This window comes from Schistocerca piceifrons, chromosome 1 (assembly GCF_021461385.2).
Source record: "Schistocerca piceifrons isolate TAMUIC-IGC-003096 chromosome 1, iqSchPice1.1, whole genome shotgun sequence".
Classification (NCBI taxonomy): Eukaryota; Metazoa; Arthropoda; class Insecta; order Orthoptera; family Acrididae; genus Schistocerca; species Schistocerca piceifrons.
In genome coordinates, this window is record NC_060138.1 from 770,707,150 (window position 1) to 770,735,106 (window position 27,957).

The 27,957-nt window shown below is 41.1% G+C and overlaps 1 protein-coding gene across 1 annotated transcript in view; it reads right to left on the minus strand.

Moving 5' to 3' along the window:
* Positions 1-3,448: 3,448 nt before the first annotated feature.
* Positions 3,449-27,957, minus strand: part of LOC124803378 (neuronal acetylcholine receptor subunit alpha-7-like) — a 615,218-nt gene continuing 590,709 nt past the window's right edge. Inside the window, exons 7-8 of the mRNA XM_047264566.1 lie at positions 7,555-7,696; positions 3,449-4,139 (exon numbers count right to left, since the gene is read on the minus strand). Of these exons, the coding sequence (XP_047120522.1) occupies positions 3,922-4,139; positions 7,555-7,696 (360 nt within the window). The 3' untranslated portion in view covers positions 3,449-3,921. The remainder of the gene's footprint in view (positions 4,140-7,554; positions 7,697-27,957) is intronic.

The following is a 27,957-nucleotide window of genomic DNA, read 5'->3' on the forward strand; positions in this document are numbered from 1 at the left end:
AATCTAACACCTGTGCCAGATAGTTGTCTTATATAGCCATTGCTGACTGCAGTGCCATATTCTGCCTGTTTACATATCTCTGCATTTGAATACACATGCCTATACCAAATTCCTTGGCACTTCAGAGTATTTACTGCCTGGTAAAGAAGTCCATAGTGAGTGGCCCTCATAGTTCTTGTTTCATATTATTTATTTAGCAGTTTTAATTGTCCTTTGTTTAAAAAAATTGCAGGTACTTTTGCAATAATGGTAATTAGAAGTGATTGAGGAGGTCCTTTTTTATGGGCTACATAGGATTAGATTACTTGTATAGCACAGAACATATTTCATGAGAGACTGTAGTACGCAGCACTATCCTGCTTTTAGAAATACTTACACAAGTTACCTATAAGTAAACCATGTTCAGATTAAAGCAAATTGTAAGTAATGATTCTTAGTTGTTAGTACATCCTCCAGAATTAGTTTATAATGGCTGCCCATCATGTTACTATGTGCTGTAACTCATTCCACATCCCTAAGACCTTTCTTGATTATGAATGAGTAAATTAACCTCCTTCTAAAAGTATCCTATCAGTAGTATAAAACATTAAGAATACTTGGGAAATGATTCATTAGAAAAGTCAATATTTGTTCACACACTGAGGTGACAAAAGTCATGGGACACCTCCTAATATCATGTCAGACCTCCTTTTACCTGGTGTAGTGCAGCAGCCCAATGTGAAATGGACTCAACAGGTCATTTTAAGTTCCCTGCAGAAATACTGAGCCATGCTGCCTCTATAGCTGTCCATAACTGCAAAAGTCTTGCCAGTGCAGGACTGTGTGTACATACTGACCTCTCAATTGGATCCCATAAATGTTTGAGGGATTCATGTCGGGCAATCTGGGTGGCCAATCATTTGCTCAAACTGTCCAGAATATTCCTCAAACCAATTATGAATAATTGTGGCCCAGTGACATGGTATGTTGTCATCCATAAAAATTCCATTATTTTTTTGGGAATATGAAATTCATGAATGGCTGCAAATGGACCCCAGGTGGCTGAAAAGAACCATTTCCAGTCAATGGTCAGTTCAGTTAGACTAAAGGACCCAGTCCATTCCATGTAAACACAGATAACATCATTATGGAACCACAACCAGCTTACACAGTGCCTTGTTGACAACTTGGGTCCATGGCTTCATGTGATCTGCACCACTCTGGAACCCTACCTTCAGCTATTACCAACTGAAAGTGGCACTCATCTGACCAGGCTATAGTTTTCCAGTTGTCTAGGGTCCAGTAGATATGGTCACAAGTCCCGGAGAGGGGCTGCAGGTGATGTCATGCTATTAGCAAAGGCAGTTGCTTGGGTCATCTGCTGCCATAGCCCATTAACACCAAATTTCACCACAACTTCATGGCACTGTTGTAATGTATACTTTCATAATATGTCTGAAATTGATTCTGTGGTTATTTCATGCAGTGTTGCTTGTCTGTTAGTACTGACAACTCCATGTAAATGCCAAAGCTCTCGGTCATTAAGTGAAAGATGTCAGCCACTGCATTGTCTGTGGTGAGAGGTAATGCCTGAAATTTGGACTTCTCACGACACTTTTGACACTGTGGATCTCAGAACATTGAATTCCCTAACAGTTTACAGAATGGAATGTCCTACATATTTAGCTACAACTACCATTTGGCCGGGCCATGGTTTTGCAGTTGTCTAGGATCTAACCAATGTGGTCACAAGCCCAGAAAAGGCACTGTAGGTGATGTCATGCTGTTAGCAAAGTCATTCCACTCAGTCTTCTGCTGCCACAGACCATTAATGCCAAATTTTGCCACAATCTACCATGGATATGTTTGGTGTATGCTCAAATTGATCTTTGCAATTATTTCACACAGTGTTGCTTGCCTGTTAGCAATGACAACTCTATGCAAACTGTGCCACTCTCAGTCATTAAGTGAAGGCCATCAGCCACTGTGTTGTCTGTGGTGAGAGGTAATGACTGAAATGTGGTATTTGTGGCACACTCTTGACACCACTGGACCTCAGAATATTAAATTCCCTAATAATTTCCAAAATGGTATGTCCAATGCATCTAGCTCCAGATTTCATACTGCATTTAAAGTCTGTTAATTCTCGTTGTGTGGCCACAATCATGTCAGAAACCTTTTTACATAAATCCACCAGCCCACTGCCCTTTTATACCTCATGTAGATAATACTGTCACCATCCGTATAAGTGCATGTTGCTATTCCATGACTTTTGTCACCTCAGTGTACACATATTTATGCAATACATTCATATTTAGACCTGGCATGTCTCACAAAATCTGCACCTTTTTAGATCTGTGGGGAGCAGTGCTGGATACAACTATGGTCTTAAGTGCCCGCCCGGTTGCCTGTGCGGTTTAACGCACGACTTTCCGGGCAGGAAGGAGCACCTGGTCCCTGGCACGAATCTGCCTGGTGGATCTGAGTTGAGGTCTGATGAACCGGCCAGTCTGTGCATGGTTTTTAGGTGGTTTTCCATCTGCCTTGGCAAATGCAGGCTCGTTCCCCCTATTCTGCCCACTTACACTATGTCGGCGATTGCTGCGCAAACAAGTTCTCCACGTATGCATACACCACCATTACTCTACCACGCAAACATAGGGGTTACACTCGTCTGGTGTGAGACGTTCCCTGGGGGGCTCCAAGGGAGGCTGAACCACACAATAACCCTGGGTTCGGTGTGAGGCGGCGGAGGGGTGAAGTGGACTGAAGTAGTCGTCGTGGGGTAGTGGACCACCGCGGCTGCGGCGGGGACGGAGCCTCTCCATCATTTCTAGGTCTCCAGTTAACATACAATACAATACAATACAATACAATGGTCTTAAGTTCTAAACAATTAATCCACAACTGCAAAAGTATTAGATTTGGCCTTGTATCTATCTCATGTGTAGCTTTGCTTCTCAAATAATGTGTTTTTTATTTTGCTTCATTTATAATTATTTTAGTATATAAAAGGTGCAAATTGTGTCCAGAACTTTGAGTATTTTATAATTGTGCACTGTATTTTGATCCAAAAAGAAAGAAAAGGTAAAATAGTTTTTCGGTATTTTATTTTGGTGAGCTCGGCACAACAAAAAGCATTTAATTTTGAGCAGCATGTCAGTGTTATGTATTTTATGCATGTTACTTAATATTTTTTCCATTCAGATTACAATTCACTCATGCTGTATTCACAAATATTGCATACATATCTCATATGACACACACAATTTTGAAATGTATCTACAGAAATTATTAATTTATTTACAAAGTTCGTTTTAATCACTGTCAATTGAGCATTTTTCTTCAAAGCTAAATACAAGTTTAGAAGTCTCTTTGTTTTGTACAAAGTTAATTTAAATTGATATAGTGTTACAAAATTTCATCCTAGCTACTCTCTTGCAATAATAGAGTAGCATTAATCATACAACATTTGAATACAATTTTTTTTTCAATGTGAAAATGGCAAATAAGCTAAAAAAATCATTGTTTTGATATTGGTAATATCTAGCCTTGACTAGATGTTGACTTCACCACTTTTGTGGAAACAGAGTGTTCACAGTTTTCCACTATGGAATCAGCACACTTTAAAATAGTTCCAGGACACTCTGAAAATTCACATTTTTCATCATTGTTCTTGGCATGGGGACAATATAAACACTTGACAGTAACAGAAATTTTTATGATCATTTCATGTACTCTTATTACAAATTAAGATAAAATTGACATTCTCCTTACCACAATTTATGTTCATTTTATAACTGTTTCACTAATAAGTGAAAAAACACTTTCAGTTCACTCCTGATTTCTGACATTTCACATAGGAACTTCTTGTCCTTGAGTGCACATTTCTCCCTTTACTTTTATGGTACTGGATTTATTTGCACACAACCAGTAGAAGCATCATGGCCCATATGGAGAACCACACAATATAACAGTGGTAGTTACAGCTGTTGTGAGCAGGAAGACCCAAAGAAGAAAACGATCACAAACGAGGGCTACTTGTTTCCATTCAATTTCTGTGGTGTCTCTTCTCTCTTGCTCAGCCAGACGAAGTTCATTACGTTCAATTGTATGGTTGACTTTGTTCAGCACTCTCAGAAACTGTGCCTCGAAGGTGTCTAATAACAAACAAATTACATAATAACAATGAGTATGCTGTTCATGCAAAATATTATTTATGTTTACATATACAATACATTTTCTTCTTTTTCAAAATTGGAATATCCACTCATTTTTAATGTAACAGTGATTATAGTAAAAAATGAGAGGAAGCTTGGAGGTTCATTGTGGGACTGAGGTTGTGATGAAAGAAATAACTTTTTGATTTACGGATTGTGGACATTAACATGTCATCTGAAGAAATGAATACAAACAAATGTGGCATACAAGATCCAAATTTAAATGAACCATTTCATAAAAGGGAAGGAATTATGACTGGAGATGCTGTTGAACAGTTAGTGCAGAAATAATTGATATGCCAAAATTAACCTGGAGTGATAGACAAATTATGGAGGAAAAATACAAAAGAGTGGAGACTAATAAACATAAATCAGGTGTTATATCATTGCCTTTAAAGAAGATCAAGGAACAGAAGGAAGAATAAAGAAAAAAGAAAATACTAGGAAATATTTTAAATTCTTAAGAATGAAACAGATGAATAGGTGTGAGTGTGTGCCCAAAGTTAACATGGTAAGAGAAGTAGGAGACAAATGTCAAGTACTGAGTGGGTTGTAAATGCATAAATTATGTTCTGCTGAGTGGGTGTGGGTGCACAGAGGTAAAATGGTAAGGTAAGAAGGAGGTGTCAGAGATGGAAGAAGGGTGGAAACAAAGACAGATAGTGAGGGAATATGAGGTGTTGGGTGGGACGTAAACACAGAGGCGTTGTTCTACTGGACAGCAGAGGAAGGTCATATTCTGAGAGGCTTATGATCATTTGCAATCATGGACAAATGACAAGCATGAAAATAAAATAAGTTATGAAATCAGTGGCAAAGTGGTCAGTGTCATGCTCTGAAGAGTACTATGCAAATGAATTTTTTCGCTGTCTATGACTAGTTATTGCAGTAAAGAGTCATAAAAACAGGATACCAAATGAATTTTCATTTAACAGTTGTGACATTAATTGAATAAACTGAAACTATTTGAGTCTAAATATGAACTGTCTGCAACTGAAATTCTAGTCTAGCTGTACACTTTTTGATATAAAAACTGGAAAACACACTCCAGTAAAACTTGCATAACATTTTCAGTGGGCAATGTACTTTTTTTCTGTGCCAGAGTCAAAATGCACATACTTTCTGTCTATTGTGATATGAGCTGGGTCATTCTTTAACACTCAATCCACTCTTTCTAACTTCTCCCAGTTCATTTATTATTAGTTCCATCACAGTGGAATGTTCACAGGTAAAGTGTTGGCCACAGATACTGTATAGTTTGTGTGTTTTTTTCCTAATTAAGCTGAATATGATTACCTGTTCTATTAATTAAATGTAAAAAAGGAAAAGTTCAGTACTTGGCAATTGGGTTTGTGTACTGGAGTCTTCATGTGAAATCTTGAGTTGTTAGGCTAGTATTTAAATTCGTTGCATACCAGATTCATAGTCCTGTTATGGATGTTAGCATACTACACTACTGGCCATTAAAACTGCTACACCAAGAAGAAATGCAGATGATAAACGGGTATTCATTGGACAAATATATTATACTGGAACAGACATGTGATTACATTTTCACGCAATTTGGGTGCATAGATTTTGAGAAATCAGTACCCAGAACAACCACCTCTGGCCGTAATAACAGCCTTGACTCGCCTGGGCATTGAGTCAAACAGAGCTTGGATGATGGTACAGCTGCCCTTGCAGCTCCAACATGATACCACAGTTCATCAAGAGCAGTGACTGGCATATTGTGATGAGCCAGTTGCTTGGCCACCATTGACCAGACGTTTTCAATTGGTGAGAGATCTGGAGAATGTGCTGTCCAGGGCAGCAGTCAAACGTTTTCTGTATCCAGAAAGGCCTCTACAGGACCTGCAACATGCGAACATGCATTATCCTGCTGAAATGTAGGGTTTCGCAGGGATCGAATGAAGGGTAGAGCCACAAGTCGTAACACATCTCAAATGTAACATCTACTGTTCAAAGTGCTGTCAATGCGAACAAGAGGTGACCGAGATGTGTAGTCAATGGCACCCCATACCATCACGCCGGATGATATGCCAGTATGGTGATGATGAATACATGCTTCCAATATGCGTTCACCGCAATGTCGACAAACATGGATGCGACCATCATGATGCTGTAAACAGAACATGGATTCATCCGAAAAAATGACGTTTTGCCATTTGTGCACCCAGGTTCATTGTTAAGTACACCATCGCAGGCACTCCTGTCTGTGATGCTGCATCAAGGGTAACCACAGCCATGGTCTCAGAGCTGATAGTCCCTGCTGCTACAAAAATCATCAAACTGTTTGTGCAGATGGTTGTTGTCTTGCAAATCTGTTGAGTCAGGGATCGAGACATGGCTGCATGATCCATTACAGCCATGCAGATAAGATGCCTGTCATCTCGACTGCTAGTGATATGAGGCCATTGGGATCCAGCACGGTGTCCGTATTACCCTCCTGAACCCACCGATTCCATATTCTGCTAACAGTCATTGGATCTTGAACAATGCGAACAGCAAAGTCACGATATGATAAACCGCAATCGCAATAGGCTACAATCTGACCTTTATCAGAGTTGGAAACATGATGGTACACATTTCTCCTCCTTACACAAGGCATCACAACAACGTTTCACCAGGCAACACTGGTCAACTACTGTTTGTGTATGAGAAATCGGTTGGAAACTTTCCTCATGTCAGCACATTGTAGATGTCTCCACCAGTGCCAGCCTTGTGTGAATGCTCTGAAAAGCTAATCATTTGCATATCGCAGCATCTTCTTCATGTCGGTAAAATTTTGTGTCTGTAGCATGTCATCTTTGTGGTGTAGCAATTTTAATGGCCAGTAGTGTATTTATGTATGTTACCCTTGCAACTGAGTTCTCTTAGTTCATGCTACAGGAAGGTAACATCCAGACTTTCAGTGTGGGTTTCTGTCATTAGGCTATTATTTTCACAAACATTATATTGCTATGTGTTGATAGAATTTTGACTAATGTGTTATTCATTTGTGTAATTTTTTATTTTCCAATGTATTACATAACTAATTTTTTGTTACAACAAGTTCACATAAGTGTCACGAGGTGTGTAGAGCTATGACCAATAATTAAAAAGAATTCTATTTAAACTTTCTCTGTTTAAAGTGGCTATGGAGTATTATGTTGCATGCAAGTGTGATACTTCATTTTGATTCTTGAAATCATTACCTGTTAGATGCATATTGATTTTGTGTGTGTCAGTAATAGATTAAGAGACATGCTAATTAAATTCATCACACTCGCACATGATAAGCCACAAATGAAAACAAACAAGATAAGAATATTTTTATTTTGAGACTTGGTGTAATGCTGGAATTTGCTAGTACCTGGAGTTGAATCAGCTCTACAGCGTCGTGGCAGGAAACGAGGTGACATCTGTTGTGGATCGGGGTAGTCAACATCATCTACAGTCCACTTGTCAGGAGGTCTTGGACAATCTAGCCTAGTACCTGTTCGAGGATTGATATCCTATAATGGAAGGAAATTGTACAGAACTGAGTCAAAAGTTTTAAGATAATAGTGTGATTGAGTTGATAATCTGCTTAAGGTAGCTGAAGTAATAATTTGGTCTGTTTGTATCAGTGTTCTAAATAACAATAAACAGAAGAGACACAAAAGATGGAACTCAGAATTGTCTACAGGAGAAGAATGAAATCTTTTTTTATAATTCAGTGGTATTATTCATTGTTTGCACAAATTCATACATATAGCCATTGATTTACTGTTGAGGTTTCTTTCAGTGTCTCCATCATAAGTTGGCTTTGCTAAAACTTGAATTTTCTAATCTTAACTTAGGTTATGTCTGTAACCATGTATGAATGAAGTAGATTTATTATGAATAGCAGATAGTGAAAAAATCATAAATATTTGGAGAATCAACAGTATAAGTAAAGAGAGATTGTTACTCACCATAAAGATGACACATTGAATTGCAGGCAAGCACAATGAAAAGACAATTACACATTAGCTTTTGGCAGAAAGCCTTATTCAGAATGGAAACACACACACAAGCTCACCTTATGCCCACATGATTGACATCCTCAGCTGCTTGGGCTGGAAAGCAACTGTCGGTCGAATGGAATCAGCAGTTTGGAGGAGATGGGGAAGGGCACAGATAGGGGAAGAGAGGAGTGCTGTCTGGTGGACCCTGCAGGAAGTAGACTACCAACATGTGCAGGGTAGAGGTGAGAAAAAGGTGAGGAGCAGGGAGGGGGAAGATGAGCAGGTGTGTTGGCAGAGGGCGGGACGTGAAGATGGTGAGACGATGAGAACAGGGATGAGGGTGATATAGCAGAGGGAGTGGAAACTGTTGTGTGGAGGGTGTGGGGGCAGCCGGATCCCATCGGTTGAGGCCAGGACAATTTCGAGGGTATAGAATGTGTTGTAAGGATAGTTCCCATCTGCACATTTCAGAAAAGCTGATGGTGTAGGGGATGATCCCGATGGCCCACGTGGTGAAGCTGCCATTGAAATCAAGAATGTTCTGTTCAGCTGCATGATGTACTTTGCTCTTGTCGACAGTTTGGCAGTGGCTGTCCACCCTGGTGGAGAGCTGGTTGGTAGTTGTGTATCAATATAAAAAGCTGTGTAATGATTGCGGCAAAACTGGTTTTATGACAGGGCTGCTTTCTGATGAGGTAGGATAAACCTGTAATAGGACCAGAATAGGAAGTGCTGGGTGGATGGATTGGGCAGGTCGTGCACTTTGGTATTCCACAGCGATATGATCCTTGTGGCAAGGGTTTAGGATTGGGTGTGGCTTAGGGATGGATTAGGATGTTGTGGAAGTTGGGTGGGAGATGGAACACCACTTAAGGAGGGGTGGGAAGGATCTCAGGAAGAATGTCCTTCATTTTAGGGCACGATGACAGGTATATAAAGCCCTGGCAAAGGATGTGGTTCAGTTGTTCCAGTTTGGGTTGGTATTGGGTAACAAAGGGAGCATTCCTTTCTTGCTGGTTCTTGGGGATGGTGAGAGGATTGGGTACATGTGGCAAGATGGCATGGGAGACCTGTTTGTGGACTAGGTCTGAGGGCTAGTGCTTGTCTGTCTCCGGGTGGCCAGGCTGTAAGAGAGGGATTTTTTTTGGTGTGGAAAAGGTGACTGTGGATGGAGCCATCAGGGAGGAGGATGTCAGTGTTCAGGAAGGTGGCACACTGAGTTGAGGTGGACCAGGTGCAGCTAGAGAGAAAGTGTTGAGATTGTGAATGAATGATGACAGGATGTGTTGGCCCTGAGTCCAGATTGTGAAGATATCATCACTGAACCTGAGCCATTTTAGAGTTTGGCATTGAAGGTTTGCTGCAGATGGCCCATAAACAAGTTGGTATAGGAGGGTGCTATGCGTGTACTTATATGTGTGCCGCGAATTTGCTAGTATAACATCTCTTCAAAGGAGAAGTACTTATGAGTTAGGACGAAGTAAGATGTATGAGGAATGAGGTAGCAGGTTTTGAGTCTGAATGGCATTGGTGTAGATCATGTTCAATAGCGGTGAGACCATGGACATGAGGGATGTTGATGTATAGGGATGTGGCGTCAACAGTGATGAGTAGGGATCCAGGAAGTAAATGTGTGAGGGATGGTAGAGAGTTGGTGAAGAAAGTGGTTGATACCTTTGTTGTGAGAGAATAAATTCCAGGCAGTTGGTTGGAGGTGACGGTCAATGAGGGCCGAAATTCTTTCAATGGGGGCACAATAACTAGCTACAATGGGGCGACCGGGGTTGTTCATGGATTTTGGGGGTCATGTGTGGGGGAGCGGGATGTCATAGGCATGATCCAGAGCCAGACAGCATAACCTGATTCCTTCACAGCCTCAACACTTTTTCTCCCATTCAGTTCACTTGGTCCTCCTCAACCCAGTGTGCCAATTTCCTGGATGTTGACCTCCTCTTCTCTGATGGCTTACCCAGTATGCTGAGCGTCTCATCAAGGCCTTCACAGATGGGTGCTATCCCCCAGACCTATTCTGAAAACAGATCTCTTCCATTTCCCCACACACACCCAATCCTCTCAACACCTAATACCACCCTGTACTGGAAAAAACTGAACTTCATCCTTTGTCAGGGCTTTGATTACTAATAACCATGCCCTGGAATGGGGGCCATCCTACCCAAGATACTTCCCATCCCTCCTAAAGTGGTATCCCATCACCCATTCAACCTTCACAACTTCCTAATCTATCTTATGGCACTCCCAGTCCCAACCCCTTGCTATAGGGACCACATTCTTGTGGAAGTCCCTGATGCATGAACTGCGATCTACCCACCCAACACTTCCTATTCAAGTACTGATACCTCATCAGAGGCTGGGCCATCTTTGAAAGCAGCCATGTCACACACCAGCTCTGCTGCTACCATTGCACAGCTTTTTATACTGGCTTGAATATCAACCAGCTGTCCTCCAGGAGGAACAGCCACCATCAAATTGTGGCCAAGAGCTAAGTAGACCACCCTTTGGCAGAACATGCAGCTGAAAAGAACATGCTTGATTTCAATGGCTGCTTCACTACCTTAGTCATCTGGATCCTACCGCCCACCACCAGCTGTTCTGAACTGCTCAGATGGAAGTTATCCTTACAAGGCATTCTCAGTTCCTGAAATTATCCTGGCCTCAATGTTCAGTAACCTAATGTCCCCATACCCTTCTTTCCAGTTTCCACCTCTTCTGCCCTCTCTCCTCCTTCATATTCTCATCCCCTCACCCTCTTTGTGCGATGCCCTCTGCCAACATATCTGCCCACCTTTCCCCTTCTCTACTCATTTCCTTTTTCTCCCCCCTCCCTCCCCCCCCACCACCTTTGTCCTGCCAACCATACTCAACCACAGCCTGCCAATGCAGCATTTGTTGGTAGTCTGGTCCTTATATGCTCTGCCAGACAGGGCTCGTCTCTCCCCAAAAGGGTACTTTGCTGTTTCTCAGCTGCTTTCCAGTCTGAGCTGCTGGAGGTGGTGATCATGTGTGCATCAGGTGTACTTGCTTGTGTGAATGAATGTGTGTATGTTTTCTTACCTGAAGGAGGCTTTGGCTGAATGGAAATGGAAATGAGCGTTTGACGTCATTGGCCGGGAGGCCACTTGCGATGCAGGTCCGGCCGCCTTGGTGCAGGTCTTAATTACATTCAACGCCACAGTGTGTGATCTGCGTGCCAGATGGGGATGAAATGATGATGAAGACAGCACAACACCTAGTCCCTGAGCGGAGAAAATCCCTGACCCAGCTGGGAATCGAACCTGGGCCCGTAAGATGGCAATCCGTCACGCTGACCAATCAGCTATCAGGATGGACTTTGGCTGAATGTTGATGTGTAACTGTCTTTTTGTTGTACCTTTCTGCAACTCCTTAACAATGAGCAGCAGTCTGTGTTTCCCTTATGTTGTTGATATTCCAGCCTGAGGTTTTCATTGTTTAAACATTTGAAAACATTTATAGACATTTATTAACAATCAATACATATTATAAAAGTGTGTGTGTGTGTGTGTGTGTGTGTGTGTGTGTGTGTGTGTGTGTGTAATTTCCAAATCTCCTCCTAAACCACTGGGTTGGTTTTAACCAGACTTCGTGCACATATCTAATATTCTTAGAGAACAATCGCTGGTGAGCCGAGAACCACCTACTTATTATATTCCTGAAGATAAACAGTGAGATGTGCAAAAAACCACATATGACATTTAAATTTATTACTTCTGTGCTACTAACTCTATTCACAATAAATTTTGCAGGTAGTATCCACATATGCTGCTAAGTGCACCTACAAAATTGGTGAAACACTGAGTTCAGAAGATATGTTGCCATAATGAGTTGAGATGCATGAAAACGTTTGCATTGTGCACAATATTTAAGTTTTATACTTCTTTGCCACTAACTCTATTTGCAAGACATTTTGCAGATGGTGTCTACACATGCCATCAAATGTACCTGCACAAATATATCATTGTAAGTCACTTAGCTCAAGAGATATGACATCATAAACTGAGATGCATGAAAAAATGCCACATCATACATGAAGTTTTAATTCACTCATGCTTTACTACTAAGACACTCGTACATTTGAGTCAGCTTAAAGAAATCCCCATCACCTGACAATGCTTTTGACAGGTTTCAGCCATGAAGCACGAATGACTTTGGGCAAAAATGATAGCCTGCAAAGAGCTATTAAGAGGCTTTGCCATAGAGATGTTTACAAAACTGTGTTGGAGATACATGAAGAAGCTGCACCCATGGTACAGAAACTGTCCGGGATATTACACCACAAACACACTTCATTTTTTGTTTTCATTTCTAATAGAAAATTGGTAAAATAAATACATGGGCAATTCCAGGTCTGTCAGCTAGTATGTAACTTCCTGGAAGATTTAAATTGCATGCTGGACTGGGACACAAACCCAGGACCTTTGCCTTTTGTAGGCAAGTGCTGTGCCAACTGAGCTACCCAAGCATGACTTGCAATCCATCCTCACAGCTTTACTTCCACTTGTACCTCATCTCCTACCTTCCAGATTTCACAGAAGTTCTCCTAAAAAACGTGCAGGATTAGATCTCCTGGAAGATAGGCTACTGCAGACATATGACTTAGCCCCAGCCAGAATGAATTTGTCACTCTGCGATGGATTGTGCACTGATATGAAACTTTATGGCAGGTTAAAACTGTAAACTTGCAAGTTGGAAATATGTATAATGCATTTAATTCATAATGTTTTTTTACCATCATTAAGACATAAACACACAAATTGACACTGGTCTGAAATAATAAAAATAACTTGGCGGGGGCATAGAAAGAATAAATTGTAACTCACAGTGTCACAGCTTTATTTTAATGTGGTAACTGAAAGTCTTTTGTGAAATGTAAATAATTTAAGGAGTGAAGGTAACAGCTCACCATGTAGCACAGGCACTAAGTTGTCTAGAGGTACATAAACAAGAAAGAACTTCACTAGCTTTCAAACCTGTAGAGCAAGTGTACTCAGCAGCATGTTGTACCACTGGTTGGTTAGCTCTGCCCTTAGCCATACTTTAGCAGAGGACTTTTTTTCAGACACAGTAGAGTTCATATAAAAAAATCTGAAATTCCTGCACAGAATTTTATGTATGAGCAACCAACCAGCTGTCCACCTGAATGGCTGGCCACCACCAAGCTAGTCAGGAATGAAGCTGACCACCCAGTGGCAGAATACTTTGCTGAACACTACATGCTTGACTTCAATGGCTGTTCCACAACCCATGCTGTCTGGATCCTTCCCATTGAATTGGCTGTTATATCATACAAGGGAGTAACCTTTACCCATGTGTCGTGCAGTTGATGGCTGAGAATATGTATATGTTGCCTTTGCCTCAGGCAGGGGGCTCATTAAGGCTAAGTGTATGTTCTGGGAGCATTCTTTAGGTATCATGAAGGTGCCTTGTGGGAGTGGGTGAAGGGTTTGGGGGGGGGGGGGGGGGCGGAGGAGGATGCTTACCATCTGGTCTTGCTGCTGTGGCACAGAACACATGTCCTCACTCAGTTCCTGCAGTCTGCTTTAACACCCAGCTAAACAAATCATTTTATAATGAGCCTCGTAGTGGAGCAAACTGAAGCAAGTGACAGGTTATTAAGGCTCACAAAAATTGATTTTCTGGATGGGATGGGGATAAATGGGTGTTGTCTTCTCTGCAATGTGTCTCAACCAAACTTTGACCTAGGAGTTGGGGAGCTTTATTTGTTTGAGTTATAGGCCTGGGTTTGGATTATCTAAGATTTCACATTGTGTTCTTGTGTGCTTACTAGAATCTCTTAGTTAATTAGGGTACGGATGGTGTGATACGGGGCATGTAGTGTCCCATGATTTCCCCCCATTCATGTGGTGGATGTCTGTTGAGAATTGAGTTACCAGGTCAAGGTGCCAGAAGTGGCAGAGTGATACATCCACACTAGGACTCTGAATGGTGTTTGCCAAGGAGTAGTGGTTCATCCTCTTTGAAACACTTTGCAGTAGATAGGGATAACCACTTTTTCTGTTTTTTGGGAAAAAAACTGGACACAAGATTAGTTACACATCACAACAGACACTCTAACATTTTGTGTCTGTAGTTAGTGAGTGCTTCAGAAAGCGGAAATTTACACTAATTATGCCCTATTAGGGTAAAATTTCTATTTTAATACTGATACAATGTTACACTGTCACAAAGGGTAACCTTAAAATAGTATTAAAAAAGTAGTATCTTTACTAATCTAAAGCTTTAGCTAAATTTAGATCATGGCAGAAGGAAATCAAGTGTTAATAAGAGGTAAAAACAAACATTGTTAACACAGTATTGGTGGTTTACTTTGAAATATCAAGATATTTGTATAGACCTCACACTCTTTAACTTAATTCACTGTTGCCAGAAGCTCTCTTCACAACCAATACAATTCAAGCATAATCACAAGACAGAGAGACTGTAAGAAGGTGCAAAGCCAATTGAAATACTAATTAGATACCACAGAGGTAATAAAACTGTTACTTTTACTACAGTCTACAGGAAGCAGATGAAGCAGTAGCCATTTGAAACAAAATTAGTGAGTGGTACAAAGTTACTGTGACTTGTAAAAAGTTACTCTGATTGACTGTGCTGCCTCATAGAAGGCAAGCATTCCACAGTTGTATGTGGACCACAATTTTTGAGATCCCTTCAGTTTTGCATGAGAAGAATCAGAATCGCAAGGGGCAGTGTACGCTACTAACTGGTTGCTGTAGTGGTGGTGAGACTAGCGTCAGCAGTGATTGCGAGGTGGGCCATCGCTGAGGGGTGAGCCAGGGTCACTGTCCTCTATAGTGACTGTTTGATTGTCTTGAAAGCCTGTGACAGTTCTTCCAACCACAGAATAGTTTGGTTTCCTCTGGTGTTGGTTCTGGAAAGGCCATTGGGTAGGGGAGCCCAGTTTTCGGCTGCCTGCTGAATGTGGCGGCAGTAGAAATTTACCATCCCTAGAAATCTGCATAGCTCCTTGTAGGAAGTGGGCAGCAAGTGAATTATGTGAGTTCCTTTCTTTCTTCTCTAGGCCTGATCCCTGCTGATGAAGCAGAATATCCTAGGGACTTTAGGCTCTGCTGATGCAAGTGGCACTTATCCATGTTGATGACTACACCAAGTTCTTCTAGGACTTGAGAAACTTCTTACATATCATCTTCATGCTCTTGGGACATAGCAGAGTATATCAGTATGTCAGGCAGATAAGGGAAACAACAGGAACTTGCATTGGGTGGAGTCAGTGAATCATTGCCTTTTTTTTTTTTTTAGTCGAAATGGCATTAATAAGTATTCAAAAAACCCAAATGGGGCAGTAATAGCAGTTTTAGTAATGTTGCCATTGGTATATGCAGATATGCCTTTTGGCAGTCAATGACACTGAAGATCATAGCATCCAATAATGCATCGGTAAGATCCTGGATGTTGGATACTGGATTGTCTGGGTATTGAGGATTATGTAGTCACTGCACATTTGGACAGTACCATCTTTTTTGTGGTCCATATGGAGGGGTAAAGCCCAAGGGCTGTTTGAAGGGTGGATGATGTCCAAATGAAGCAACTCATCTACAGTGGCTTTGTGATTTGCCATTTCTTGGAGGAGGAGCAGCACACTTTTTGAGAGACGGGTGGTCCCTCTGTTTATATGTGTGCATCATGCTATTAGTGATGCCTTAGCAGAGACAAGGTTGGGGGTACAGGAGAGGGACACGACTTTCATGATCACTTTTTGCACAAACACTGACTCCACTGTCACTTGTACTGACCAGTTTGTTTGCAGTGTTTGTCAAATGAGGTTGTTTGCTGCTGGTGAGAGGCAACATCCATGAAGACTTAAGTAGATTGATGCAATGTTGCATGGTATTCACTGCTTGTCTGATGTGGTGGCATGTGTGCATGCTGCTGGTATTTTCTGTGGAGTCCAGGGTGAGCAGCATCTGGGTCAATGATTCATCGAGGTGATGGTATTTGTTGTCATCACTGGGGTTGGTGGAAATTTCTGCACTCCTGTGTGAATGTCTTTCACTGTGTGCCATACATCCACCAGGTTTGTGTTGTTGTTGTTGTTGTTGTTGTGGTCTCCAGTCCTGAGACTGGTTTGATGCAGCTCTCCATGCTACTCTATCCTGTGCAAGCTTCTTCATCTCCCAGTACCTACTGCAACCTACATCCTTCTGAATCTGCTTAGTGTATTCATCTCTTGGTTTCCCCCTACGATTTTTACCCTCCACGCTGCCCTCCAATACTAAATTGGTGATCCCTTGATGCCTCAGAACATGTCCTACCAATTGATCCCTTCTTCTGGTCAAGTTGTGCCACAAACTCCTCTTCTCCCCAATCCTATTCAGTACCTCCTCATTAGTTATGTGATCTACCCATCTAATCTTCAGCATTCTTCTGTAGCACCACATTTCGAAAGCTTCTATTCTCTTCTTGTCCAAACTATTTACCGTCCATGTTTCACTTCCATACAGGGCTACACTCCATACAAATACTTTCAGTAATGACTTCCTGACACTTAAATCTATACTGGTGTTATGAGATGGTAATTGTTCCGTGGTGGTAGTATGTGAGGACTGAAGGGCTCTAAGTTATAACTGTACCTCCACTAGGTAATTTTGATGCTCATGCAGTAACCCCTGAAGGGATGAGTTTTCATCTTTTCTTGTGTCAATGTACTGTTCATTAGTTGCTGTCAGTTGATTCTTTATAGAGGATCATAGGAGCTGGAGCCTGAGTACTGCTGAAATGTAGGTGTTCTCGTGTTGTGACAGGGCTGGGACCGGTGGTCATCCGAAGGTATGGTGACATTACTTGGTCTGCAGAGCAAAACTCCTCCTCATAAATCCAGGTAGAATGGAACTGTCATAGATAATCAGGTCAGATCAGTGCTTCATTGACATTGACATCAAGAAATGTCTATGTCATTTTTTGTCAGCTGCTGCTGCTGAGGTTAATGTCACAGATGACTGTTTCATAACTGGCAATGAATGATCCATTTGCTGCTTGTAGTGTAGATGCAGAGTCAGGGCCATGAAGAGGCAGAGTGGTGTTTGTGGCTGTACCAATTTTTGATCCAGAGTCCAGCAAAAACTGCTGTTTGGTGTGATGATTTTCCAGTCAGGGTTGCTGCTGATGGGTGGGTGACACAAACTGGTTTGGTTCACCAGATACAGTGTGTGGTGAACTTTGTTGATGCTGTGGCCTCAGGTGCCTAGTGAAGGTTACAGGAGGCATGTGCATGTTGGCAGGGTTGGGAACACTTGCATGCGACAGTGCTGAAACAGGTATGAAACCAGCACCACTGCGTGGTCTGTAAGTTGTTGTCCATATACTGCAGTGTGGGTGGAACCATACCATCTGTCATCATCAGCTGTAGGAGGTATGGTATGGCCAGCCAGGGTTGATAACTGCCTGTGATGACATTGGGCACTCTATGCCCAATGTGTCAAAGAACTCGGATGAGGTCTATACTGTTCAATGAAGGTATGTTGCAGAGGACAAGTTGGTTGACACTGCTCCATGCTCAGCACATTGGGTAACCTCAGAAGGGGTCGGTGTCATTCAGAAGCCGTCTGCTAACTCGGTATGCAACATGGCAGCCTACAATAATTAGTACTAATGGCTGCTGGGGTAGTGTGGGTCGCCATTTTGTAAAATGTGTATGTGATATGCTAAGTGTAATTTATAGTCAAACAGGAGTCTTCCATTGTGTACTAGCACTGCTTGGATTTCAAATGGAAATTTGCTCATGGCCCACAATGAAATGTCAGGCATTAATGAGGAATCCATCATGGTCCAAAAAAGATGCCACTGTCAATTTAATTGTTTCGCATGGATGGCTTGAAGTACTTGTTGTTCAGATGTTTTGTGTAGTCTCAGGAGCGGTGCTATTTTGGCTCCCTCAGACTTGTTAAATTTAGGTGGAGAGAGCGTGATGTTGCTAATCATGGTGGTATGTTTGCCTACATCTACATCTACATCTACATTAATACTCCGCAAGCCACCCAACGGTGTGTGGCGGAGGGCACTTTACGTGCCACTGTCATTACCTCCCTTTCCTGTTCCAGTCGCGTATGGTTCGCGGGAAGAACGACTGTCTGAAAGCCTCCGTGCACGCTCTAATCTCTCTAATTTTACATTCGTGATCTCCTCGGGAGGTACAAGTAGGGGGAAGCAATATATTCGATACCTCATCCAGAAACGCACCCTTTCGAACCTGGCGAGCAAGCTACACCGCGATGCAGAGCGCCTCTCTTGTAGAGTCTGCCACTTGAGTTTATTAAACATCTCCGTAATGCTATCACAGTTACCAAATAACCCTGTGACGAAACGTGCTGCTCTTCTTTGGATCTTCTCTATCTCTGGTACGGATCCCACACCGATGAGCAATACTCAAGTATAGGTCGAACAAGTGTTTTGTAAGCCACCTCCTTTGTTGATGGACTACATTTTCTAAGCACTCTCCCAATGAATCTCAACCTGGTACCCGCCTTACCAACAATTAATTTTATATGATCATTCCACTTCAAATCGTTCCGCACGCATACTCCCAGATATTTTACAGAAGTAACTGCTACCAGTGTTTGTTCCGCTATCATATAATCATACAATAAAGGATCCTTCTTTCTATGTATTCGCAATACATTACATTTGTCTATGTTAAGGGACAGTTGCCACTCCCTGCACCAAGTGCCTATCCGCTGCAGATGTCCCTGCATTTCGCTACAATTTTCTAATGCTGCAACTTCTCTGTATACTACAGCATCATCCGCGAAAAGCCGCATGGAACTTCCGACGCTATCTACTAGGTCATTTATATATATTGTGAAAAGCAATGGTCCCATAACACTCCCCTGTGGCACGCCAGAGGTTACTTTAACGTCTGTAGACGTCTCTCCATTGATAACAACATGCTGTGTTCTGTTTGCTAAAAACTCTTCAATCCAGCCACACAGCTGGTCTGATATTCCGTAGGCTCTTACTTTGTTTATCAGGCGATAGTGCGGAACTGTATCGAACGCCTTCCGGAAGTCAAAAAAAATAGCATCTACCTGGGAGCCTGTATCTAATATTTTCTGGGTCTCATGAACAAATAAAGCGAGTTGGGTCTCACATGATCGCTGTTTCCGGAATCCATGTTGATTCCTACATAGTAGATTCTGGGTTTCCAAAAACGACATGATACTCGAGCAAAAAACATGTTCTAAAATTCTACAACAGATCAATGTCAGAGATATAGGTCTATAGTTTTGCGCATCTGCTCAACGACCCTTCTTGAAGACTGGGACTACCTGTGCTCTTTTCCAATCATTCGGAACCCTCCGTTCCTCTAGAGACTTGCGGTACACGGCTGTTAGAAGGGGGGCAAGTTCTTTCGCGTACTCTGTGTAGAATCAAATTGGTATCCCGTCAGGTCCAGTGGACTTTCCTCTATTGAGTGATTCCAGTTGCTTTTCTATTCCTTGGACACTTATTTCGATGTCAGCCATTTTTTCGTTTGTGCGAGGATTTAGAGAAGGAACTGCAGTGCGGTCTTCCTCTGTGAAACAGCTTTGGAAAAAGGTGTTTAGTATTTCAGCTTTACGCGTGTCATCCTCTGTTTCAATGCCATCATCATCCCGGAGTGTCTGGATATGCTGTTTCGAGCCACTTCCTGATTTAACGTAAGATCAGAACTTCCTAGGATTTTCTGTCAAGTCGGTACATAGAATTTTACTTTCGAATTCACTGAACGCTTCATGCATAGCCCTCCTTACGCTAACTTTGACATCGTTTAGCTTCTGTTTGTCTGAGAGGTTTTGGCTGCGTTTAAACTTGGAGTGAAGCTCTCTTTGCTTTCGCAGTAGTTTCCTAACTTTGTTGTTGTACCACGGTGGGTTTTTCCCGTCCCTCACAGTTTTACTCCGCACGTACCTGTCTAAAACGCATTTTACGATTGCCTTGAACTTTTTCCATAAACACTCAACATTGTCAGTGATGGAACAGAAACAGAAACAGAACAGAAACAGTGACACAGTAAAGCCGAATACTTCAATGCATCATAAAATGTGTTATGTACAGTGAATATAGGTTCAGTGATACCAAACCAGGTATGGGACTGGTCTGTTAAGAATGGAGGCAGTTTAAGAGGTGTAAGTGGCACTGTCAAGGTATTGTAGGGAAGGTACCTGTAGATAATTATTTGATTAGATCCAGAGATAACGATGTGCAGAATCCCATTGCTCATATGTGATACTGTAGGAAGACCAGAAATTTCCTGGCATGACTCGGCCAGCTGAGCTCTGCTGTTGGGTAGGAAGGGATTTATTGTCTAAGAGCCCAACTCGATAGCACAAGTCTCAGTATGGAGGCTGAATAAATGACATTGCATATGAACACTGACATCCCGTGGGATGGTAACATGGCTTACCTGTGTTGAGCCCAGATGGTGTTCTGTAGGAATTCAATTGATCTACTTTGTTGTGGTGTGAAGTGTGGGAGAGGGTTTTGAGTGAACATGTGAGGAAGTGGAAGAAGTAACTTTCAATCACACTTTCTTGGATGTGTTCCAGATCACTCATTTAGTCCATGAAGAACGTTGTTGAACTCAATGAAAGTCCCAAAACTTCCCTGTTGGTCAGTGCTATCCATTGTCCTGGCAGTGGTTTACATATCTGTGAAGTACGCATCAGATGTAATGTGGTCTGGCGTCACCAATGTGGGAATAATAGGCAGCTGGGGTCAAGTAGAATGATGTACAGACACCTTGGTGAAGTATTCCACACATTATTGTGGTGAACATAAACTAAACATATACAAGAAACACTCATGCAAAGTGTATAGTTTGAGAGATTAGCGGGAACTAAAGTGCGCATCATTTATGTTGGCGGCCGAGTTTAGGTTCGTTCTGCTCATCTGACATCACAAAACACAGTCAGCCAATGAACAGAGAACAACGTTGCCAGATCTCGACTGCAGTGCAGAGTATGGACGAGTGTCTTCAGTTTTAGAAACGTTCAGTCATAAATAAAGTAATAGAACAAAAGCAATGTCTTGATAGCTGACTTTCTTTTATAGAAAGCTTGGAAAAAGCATTGTTTGTACCAATTGCTTCATATTCTATTAATTAATTAAACCAAACAAGCAATAAGACTCCTAATTCAGGTGATAGCAAGGAAAGGTGTTTGTATCAATCTCACGAACCGCTTTTTCGCAATAAAGAACAGCAGTAATTGTTTATTTTCTATTGTACTTTGACGAAGCGTGAGTAATTCATAGTCATACCAACAGTGTTTGTCAGTATTTTGCGTCACGTGTTATACTCCTCATGACGTGACGTAGTCAGGCGAGGTGCGTTAGCGCAACGGTTAAGGTGTTGGGCTTCTACGTGAAAGGTTATGAGTTCAAACCTTGTGCAGTGCTTAATATTTTCATTATTCAAAACCAATATCGAAGTGCCTTACTTCACGAATTATATTCGTTTGATTGAAATTTCTAGTGCTTTGTCTCTTCATTAACCATTTCGCTGCTGCAGACACGTGCTCCCTGCATTCCACGCTGTGCGCAATTTTGTCATCACTGCACTGCTTGCCTGTGCAGGCACATGGTGTTCCCACTGCTTTGACACACTTATCATTCGATTTCACAAAAACTATTTGGCCCAAAAATTTGATTTTTACAAGTCTTCTTGACTGATACCTTCCCCCCATAAATGATTTAATTTTGTTTCGATGTTCAACACAGTTATTATGCAGCATTAAATGTAGTAAACCATTGCACGAAATTTTGAAGAGTTTGCACAGGTAGAAGTCCATAGCGTATACTTTCCGTATGGTCGATTTTAGTTGCCACAGTGTTGAGAATGAAATGTGGACAAGGTACCTAAATTTCATATAAAATTTACTGTATAACAATATCTCATTTAATTTAAGTACCACATAGGTGTCGTATGTAATATTGAGAAATATTCCGTCTTTCGCGACTGTAATAAAAGTTTTATGTACACCGGACGCGTTTGGCTTTATTTTAAAGCACTTCAATCAATGAAAGGTATGGCACATACACAATGGTACTCATGTTCTCTTTCTTATTTTTGTTCCACAGTCGCAGTTTTACCAATGGTACTGAAATATATTCCTCTTCTGCAACTGTAATAAGTGACTTATTTAGACCAGACTCGTTTCTCTCTTTTGAAGCATCTTCAGTGGACAGTATTTTGTCTCCTCCATTGCCAAGTCACCTTTCGTAGTTTTGTGCTGCATAACACAATATTCAATGTTTGTGTTGGCTGATCAGTGTTTTAGCAAATAAATGATGTTAGTGTGTGCCACACACAAAAATTATATTTGACATAGCTCAGAGCACTTCACTGATAGACGGTATATTCAAGTCCACAGTTTTGTTTAATGTATTTTGTCTACTTCCTTTTGATTGATTGAAGTGCTTTAAAATAAAGCCAAACATGCTCAGTGTATATAAAACTTTTGTTAGTCGTGGAAGACGGAATATTTCTCAATGTTACATATGACACCTTTGTGGTACTTAAATGAGATATTGTTAGACAGTAAATTTAATATGAAATTTAGGTATCTTGTCCACATTTCATTCTCAACATTGTGGCAACTAAAATCGACCATACGGAAAGTATACTCTATGGACTCTCTGCAAACTCTTCAAAATTTCGTGCAGTGGTTTACTATATTTAATACTGCATAATAACTGCGTTGAACATCAAAACAAAATTAAGTCATTTGTGGGGGGAAGGTATCAGTCAAGAAGATGTGTAAAAATCAAATTTTTGGGCCAAATAGTTTTTGTGGAATCAAATGATAAGGGTGTCAAAGCAGTTGGAACACGATGTGTCTGCACAGGCGAGCAGTGCAGTGACAAAATCGTGTACGGTGTGGATTGCAGGGAGCATGTCTTTGTAGCAGCGAAAGGGTTAATGTGGCTTTACTTCATGAACTGCGCACTTCCCCCAAAATGTAAGCTTGCGAACTATGCTATACTGTGATGCTGCTTCTATTGGCGCATGTGTCATGTGCAACTGGCAACTCAGCAATCTCCTGTGTCTGGGCGGGAATGCGCGAGCCGCCAAGATAAAAGAATTGAACTATAGTTAATCAAAGATCATGAACTTAAGCTACAGGTAAACCATGTCCATAGTTGCTGCAGTCAATAAGTTTGCCAGTGTTGATACTGGTGCTTGATGCCACCACAATCTTCTTAAATGCAATGGCAAATTTGTAAATCCTGATGAGCATCCTTATGGTGGTACACTACCATCCTGTTCAATATGATATGGTAGAAGTTCCCTAAGTTGATATCTGAAGTAGCACAGACTGGAAGATCTGTATGAAGAATGCAATCCATTCAGAGAACCACCCTATGTTGGAGCTGTCCGGGGATATTAAGCCTCCAAGTACAATCAAAGGCCTTCTCAGGACCAAGGAAGATACTAGATGATACCTGTGTATGAAAGCAAGTGTAACTGTTATCAGTGGACAGATTGGTTCTCCTGATTCTACACTGGAAGTGCCTGTTGAATGCCTTGATCAAAAAAAAAAAAAAATAAAAAAAAAAAAAAAAGAGAGAGAGAGAGAGAGAGAGAGAGAGACAACATCAATGTTGAAGCCATTAGAGTCAGAGTAATAGCTTAGATTTGAGAAGGATGTGAAAAAAGTCAGTCATGTCATTTTCAGAGGAAACATCCTAGCATTTGATTAAATGATTTAGAAAAGCCTTGGAAAATGCTAAATGTGGACAACTATCATGACATTACAATGCTCCATTGAGAACTGAGACAGGGTGATGTTTGGCCATCAGCTCCTAAGATCTTTCCTCTGCAGCTAGTCAGGGAAACAACTAGAAAAATGACACAATCATGTATGGTCTTTCCATAGTCTCAGGAAGCATTATTGGAAAAGCCCACTTCCAAGTCTTTTCTATTCCAGATATTAGTGATTAGAATGAAGAAGGACATTTAGCTGCCTATATGAGGTGCCGCAAGTTGTTGTAAATGATTGGGTATTGTATTTCAAATCATAGATAGTGTGAAATTCAGTTTCCATATGGAGAAGTGGCAATTATAACCCTTTTTGTTGTTTGAACATTAGTCCCAGTAATAGATCTGTCGTAGTGGAAGGCTAGATTCTGGCTTTCACTAGCTATAGCTGCAGTAGAATGTTCCTCAATTGTTTGCATAATCTCTCTCTGTTTGGCCAGAGGACTGAATAATTGAAGGGGCGAGAATGATATAGCCCAAAGCCACACTTTTCTCAAAATACGTTTTTTGTGTTAGTTCAACTTCTACTCAACAGAGGAAGCTACTGCATACATATTTTTACTTTCCCTCACTAGATGGCAGAGCAGTTCACACTTGTAGTTCTCATAGTGTGAGGAAGCAGTCTTTTTCGCATCTGAAACAACCAAAAACCACAGTACAATGGTGCTTCCAAAGAAGAGGCCACTTCCATGCATAAGCTAAAAAGAAGATTCAGATACAGAAATGGCTAGTTCTGAAGATGATTTTTTGTCCAGTGGCAGCAGCTATCGTCCCTCTGACGAATTTTCATCCAAAAATGACATGGTAAGTCTGAAATACTTACTTTTATAAACGTTTAAAACATTGAGGCTTAGGTCTGTATCAAAGTGAAATATTATTGCATAATTATAACTGTTATATACAGGGTGTTTCAAAAATGACCGGTATATTTGAAACGGCAATAAAAACTAAATGAGCAGCGATAGAAATACACCGTTTGTTGCAATATGCTTGGGACAACAGTACATTTTCAGGCGGACAAACTTTCGAAATTACAGTAGTTACTATTTTCAACAACAGATGGCGCTGCAAGTGATGTGAAAGATATAGAAGACAACGCAGTCTGTGGGTGCGCCATTCTGTACGTCGTCTTTCTGCTGTAAGCGTGTGCTGTTCACAACGTGCAAGTGTGCTGTAGACAACATGGTTTATTCCTTAGAACAGAGGATTTTTCTGGTGTTGGAATTCCACCGCCTAGAACACAGTGTTGTTGCAACAAGACAAAGTTTTCAACGGAGGTTTAATGTAACCAAAGGACCGAAAAGCGATACAATAAAGGATCTGTTTGAAAAATTTCAACGGACTGGGAACATGACGGATGAACGTGCTGGAAAGGTAGGGCGACCGCGTACGGCAACCACAGAGGGCAACGCGCAGCTAGTGCAGCAGGTGATCCAACAGCGGCCTCGGGTTTCCGTTCGCCGTGTTGCAGCTGCGGTCCAAATGACGCCAACGTCCACGTATCGTCTCACGCGCCAGAGTTTACACCTCTATCCATACAAAATTCAAACGCGGCAACCCCTCAGCGCCGCTACCATTGCTGCACGAGAGACATTCGCTAACGATATAGTGCACAGGATTGATGACGGCGATATGCATGTGGGCAGCATTTGGTTTACTGACGAAGCTTATTTTTACCTGGACGGCTTCGTCAATAAACAGAACTGGCACATATGGGGAACCGAAAAGCCCCATGTTGCAGTCCCATCGTCCCTGCATCCTCAAAAAGTATTGGTCTGGGCCGCCATTTCTTCCAAAGGAATCATTGGCCCATTTTTCAGATCCGAAACGATTACTGCATCACGCTATCTGGACATTCTTCGTGAATTTGTGGCGGTACAAACTGCCTTAGACGACACTGCGAACACCTCGTGGTTTAAGCAAGATGGTGCCCGGCCACATCGCACGGCCGACGTCTTTAATTTCCTGAATGAATATTTCGATGATCGTGTGATTGCTTTGGGCTATCCGAAACATACAGGAGGCAGCGTGGATTGGGCTCCCTATTCGCCAGACATGAACCCCTGTAACTTCTTTCTGTGGGGACACTTGAAAGACCAGGTGTACCGCCAGAATCCAGAAACAATCGAACAGCTGAAGCAGTACATCTCATCTGCATGTGAAGCCATTCCACCAGACACGTTGTCAAAGGTTTCGGGTAATTTCATTCAGAGACTACGCCATATTATTGCTACGCATGGTGGATATGTGGAAAATATCGTACTATAGAGTTTCAATATAATGGAAGGAAACATTCCACGTGGGAAAAATTATCCGCTCCCGGGATTGGAATGACTCCTTACCCTCTCCCTTAAAACCCACTTCCTTTCGTCTTCCCCTCTCCTTCCCTCTTTCCTGATGAGGCAACAGTTTGTTGTGAAAGCTTGAATTTTGTGTGTATGTTTGTGTTTGTTTGTGTGTCTATCGACCTGCCAGCGCTTTTGTTCGGTACTATAGAGTTTCCCAGACTGCAGCACCATCTGTTGTTGAAAATTGTAACTACTGTAATTTCGAAAGTTTGTCTGCCTGAAAATGTACTGTTGTCCCAAACATATTGCAACAAACGGTGTATTTCTATCGCTGCTCGTTTAGTTTTTATTGCCGTTTCAAATATACCGGTCATTTTTGAAACACCCTGTACTTACTAATTAAAATATGTACATGTGAATCATGAACAAATTTTACTTCTTCTATTAATTACTGCATTATTGGTAATAATTTAAATATTATAAGCCTATTTGTATAATATATTAATATTTGGTATATGTGTTAAAGTGGCTTTGGTCTTTCTCACTCTGAATACTTTATTTGGTTTAGGGTGCTGATGAATGTGACAGGTCTCCTGAAGTATCACCTGCTAAAGAACCTAAAGGCAGAAAAAATAAGAGAAATATGAACAATTGGAAAAGGGAAAAATCTAAATGTTGTAGAAATTATGGCAGACAGTACATATCTGATAAAACAGGACAAATTGTTCGTGCTAAACTTCTTGGTCCTGGATGTAAATGTAAAAACAAGTGTTGGAGCAAAATTCATGAATGTGTAGAGCAGATATTCAATTATTTTTGGGATATGGGTGATTTCAGTTGCCAAAATAATTACCTTCTGAGCAATATTAAGATGCAACAAGTGCAAAGGAGGTAACTATGATTAATGATAATTTGAAATTGATTTATATATCATGCTCTTTTTATAAATAAAATATTATTATTTTTATTAATAAATTTCACTTTTTAAGGTACCCAAAGAAAAGGAAAAGCACAATTTCATGGCGAATGGTCACTTTTTCTTACTAGGTTAAGGTTAATGGCTGTAATATTTTGGTATGCAGAGAAGCATTTTTCAGTGTGCATGGGCTTCAGAACAATCAAGGACGTCTTAAGAACTTACAAAAATACGTGTGTGAGAGACACTCCACTTCTCCAAAAGACAGAAGAGGTATTTAATGATTAAATTAATGTCGCTTCCAAGAAAAACCATAATTTTGTTGTGTTGTAATTTTTTGTCCAGTGTTTTTCTTTACATATCATATTCAGACACAAATTCACTAAATTTGTCTGACCTGGGCATTTACCTTTAAAATCACTTTTTCTTTTTCTTTGTTTCCAGGAAAAAAGGGAACCCATCAAGGAAAATTTCACAAGAAGCAGTTCAGACAGTTCACAATTTCATAAATAATATACCCAAGTATGCCAGTCACTACAGCCGCTCACAGAACCCCAATAAAGTGTACTTCAACCATGACATGTCCATTTCTTCATTATATCAAGAACATTATTTGAAATATTGTCAAGAAAATAATGCACCACAAGTAAAAGTTTTGAAATTTCGAGATATATTTAACCAAGATTTTAATATTGGCTTTAAATTGCCTCGTTCAGACACATGTCATGTATGTGACGAATTTCAAATTCAGATAAAAAATGCACATTGACCA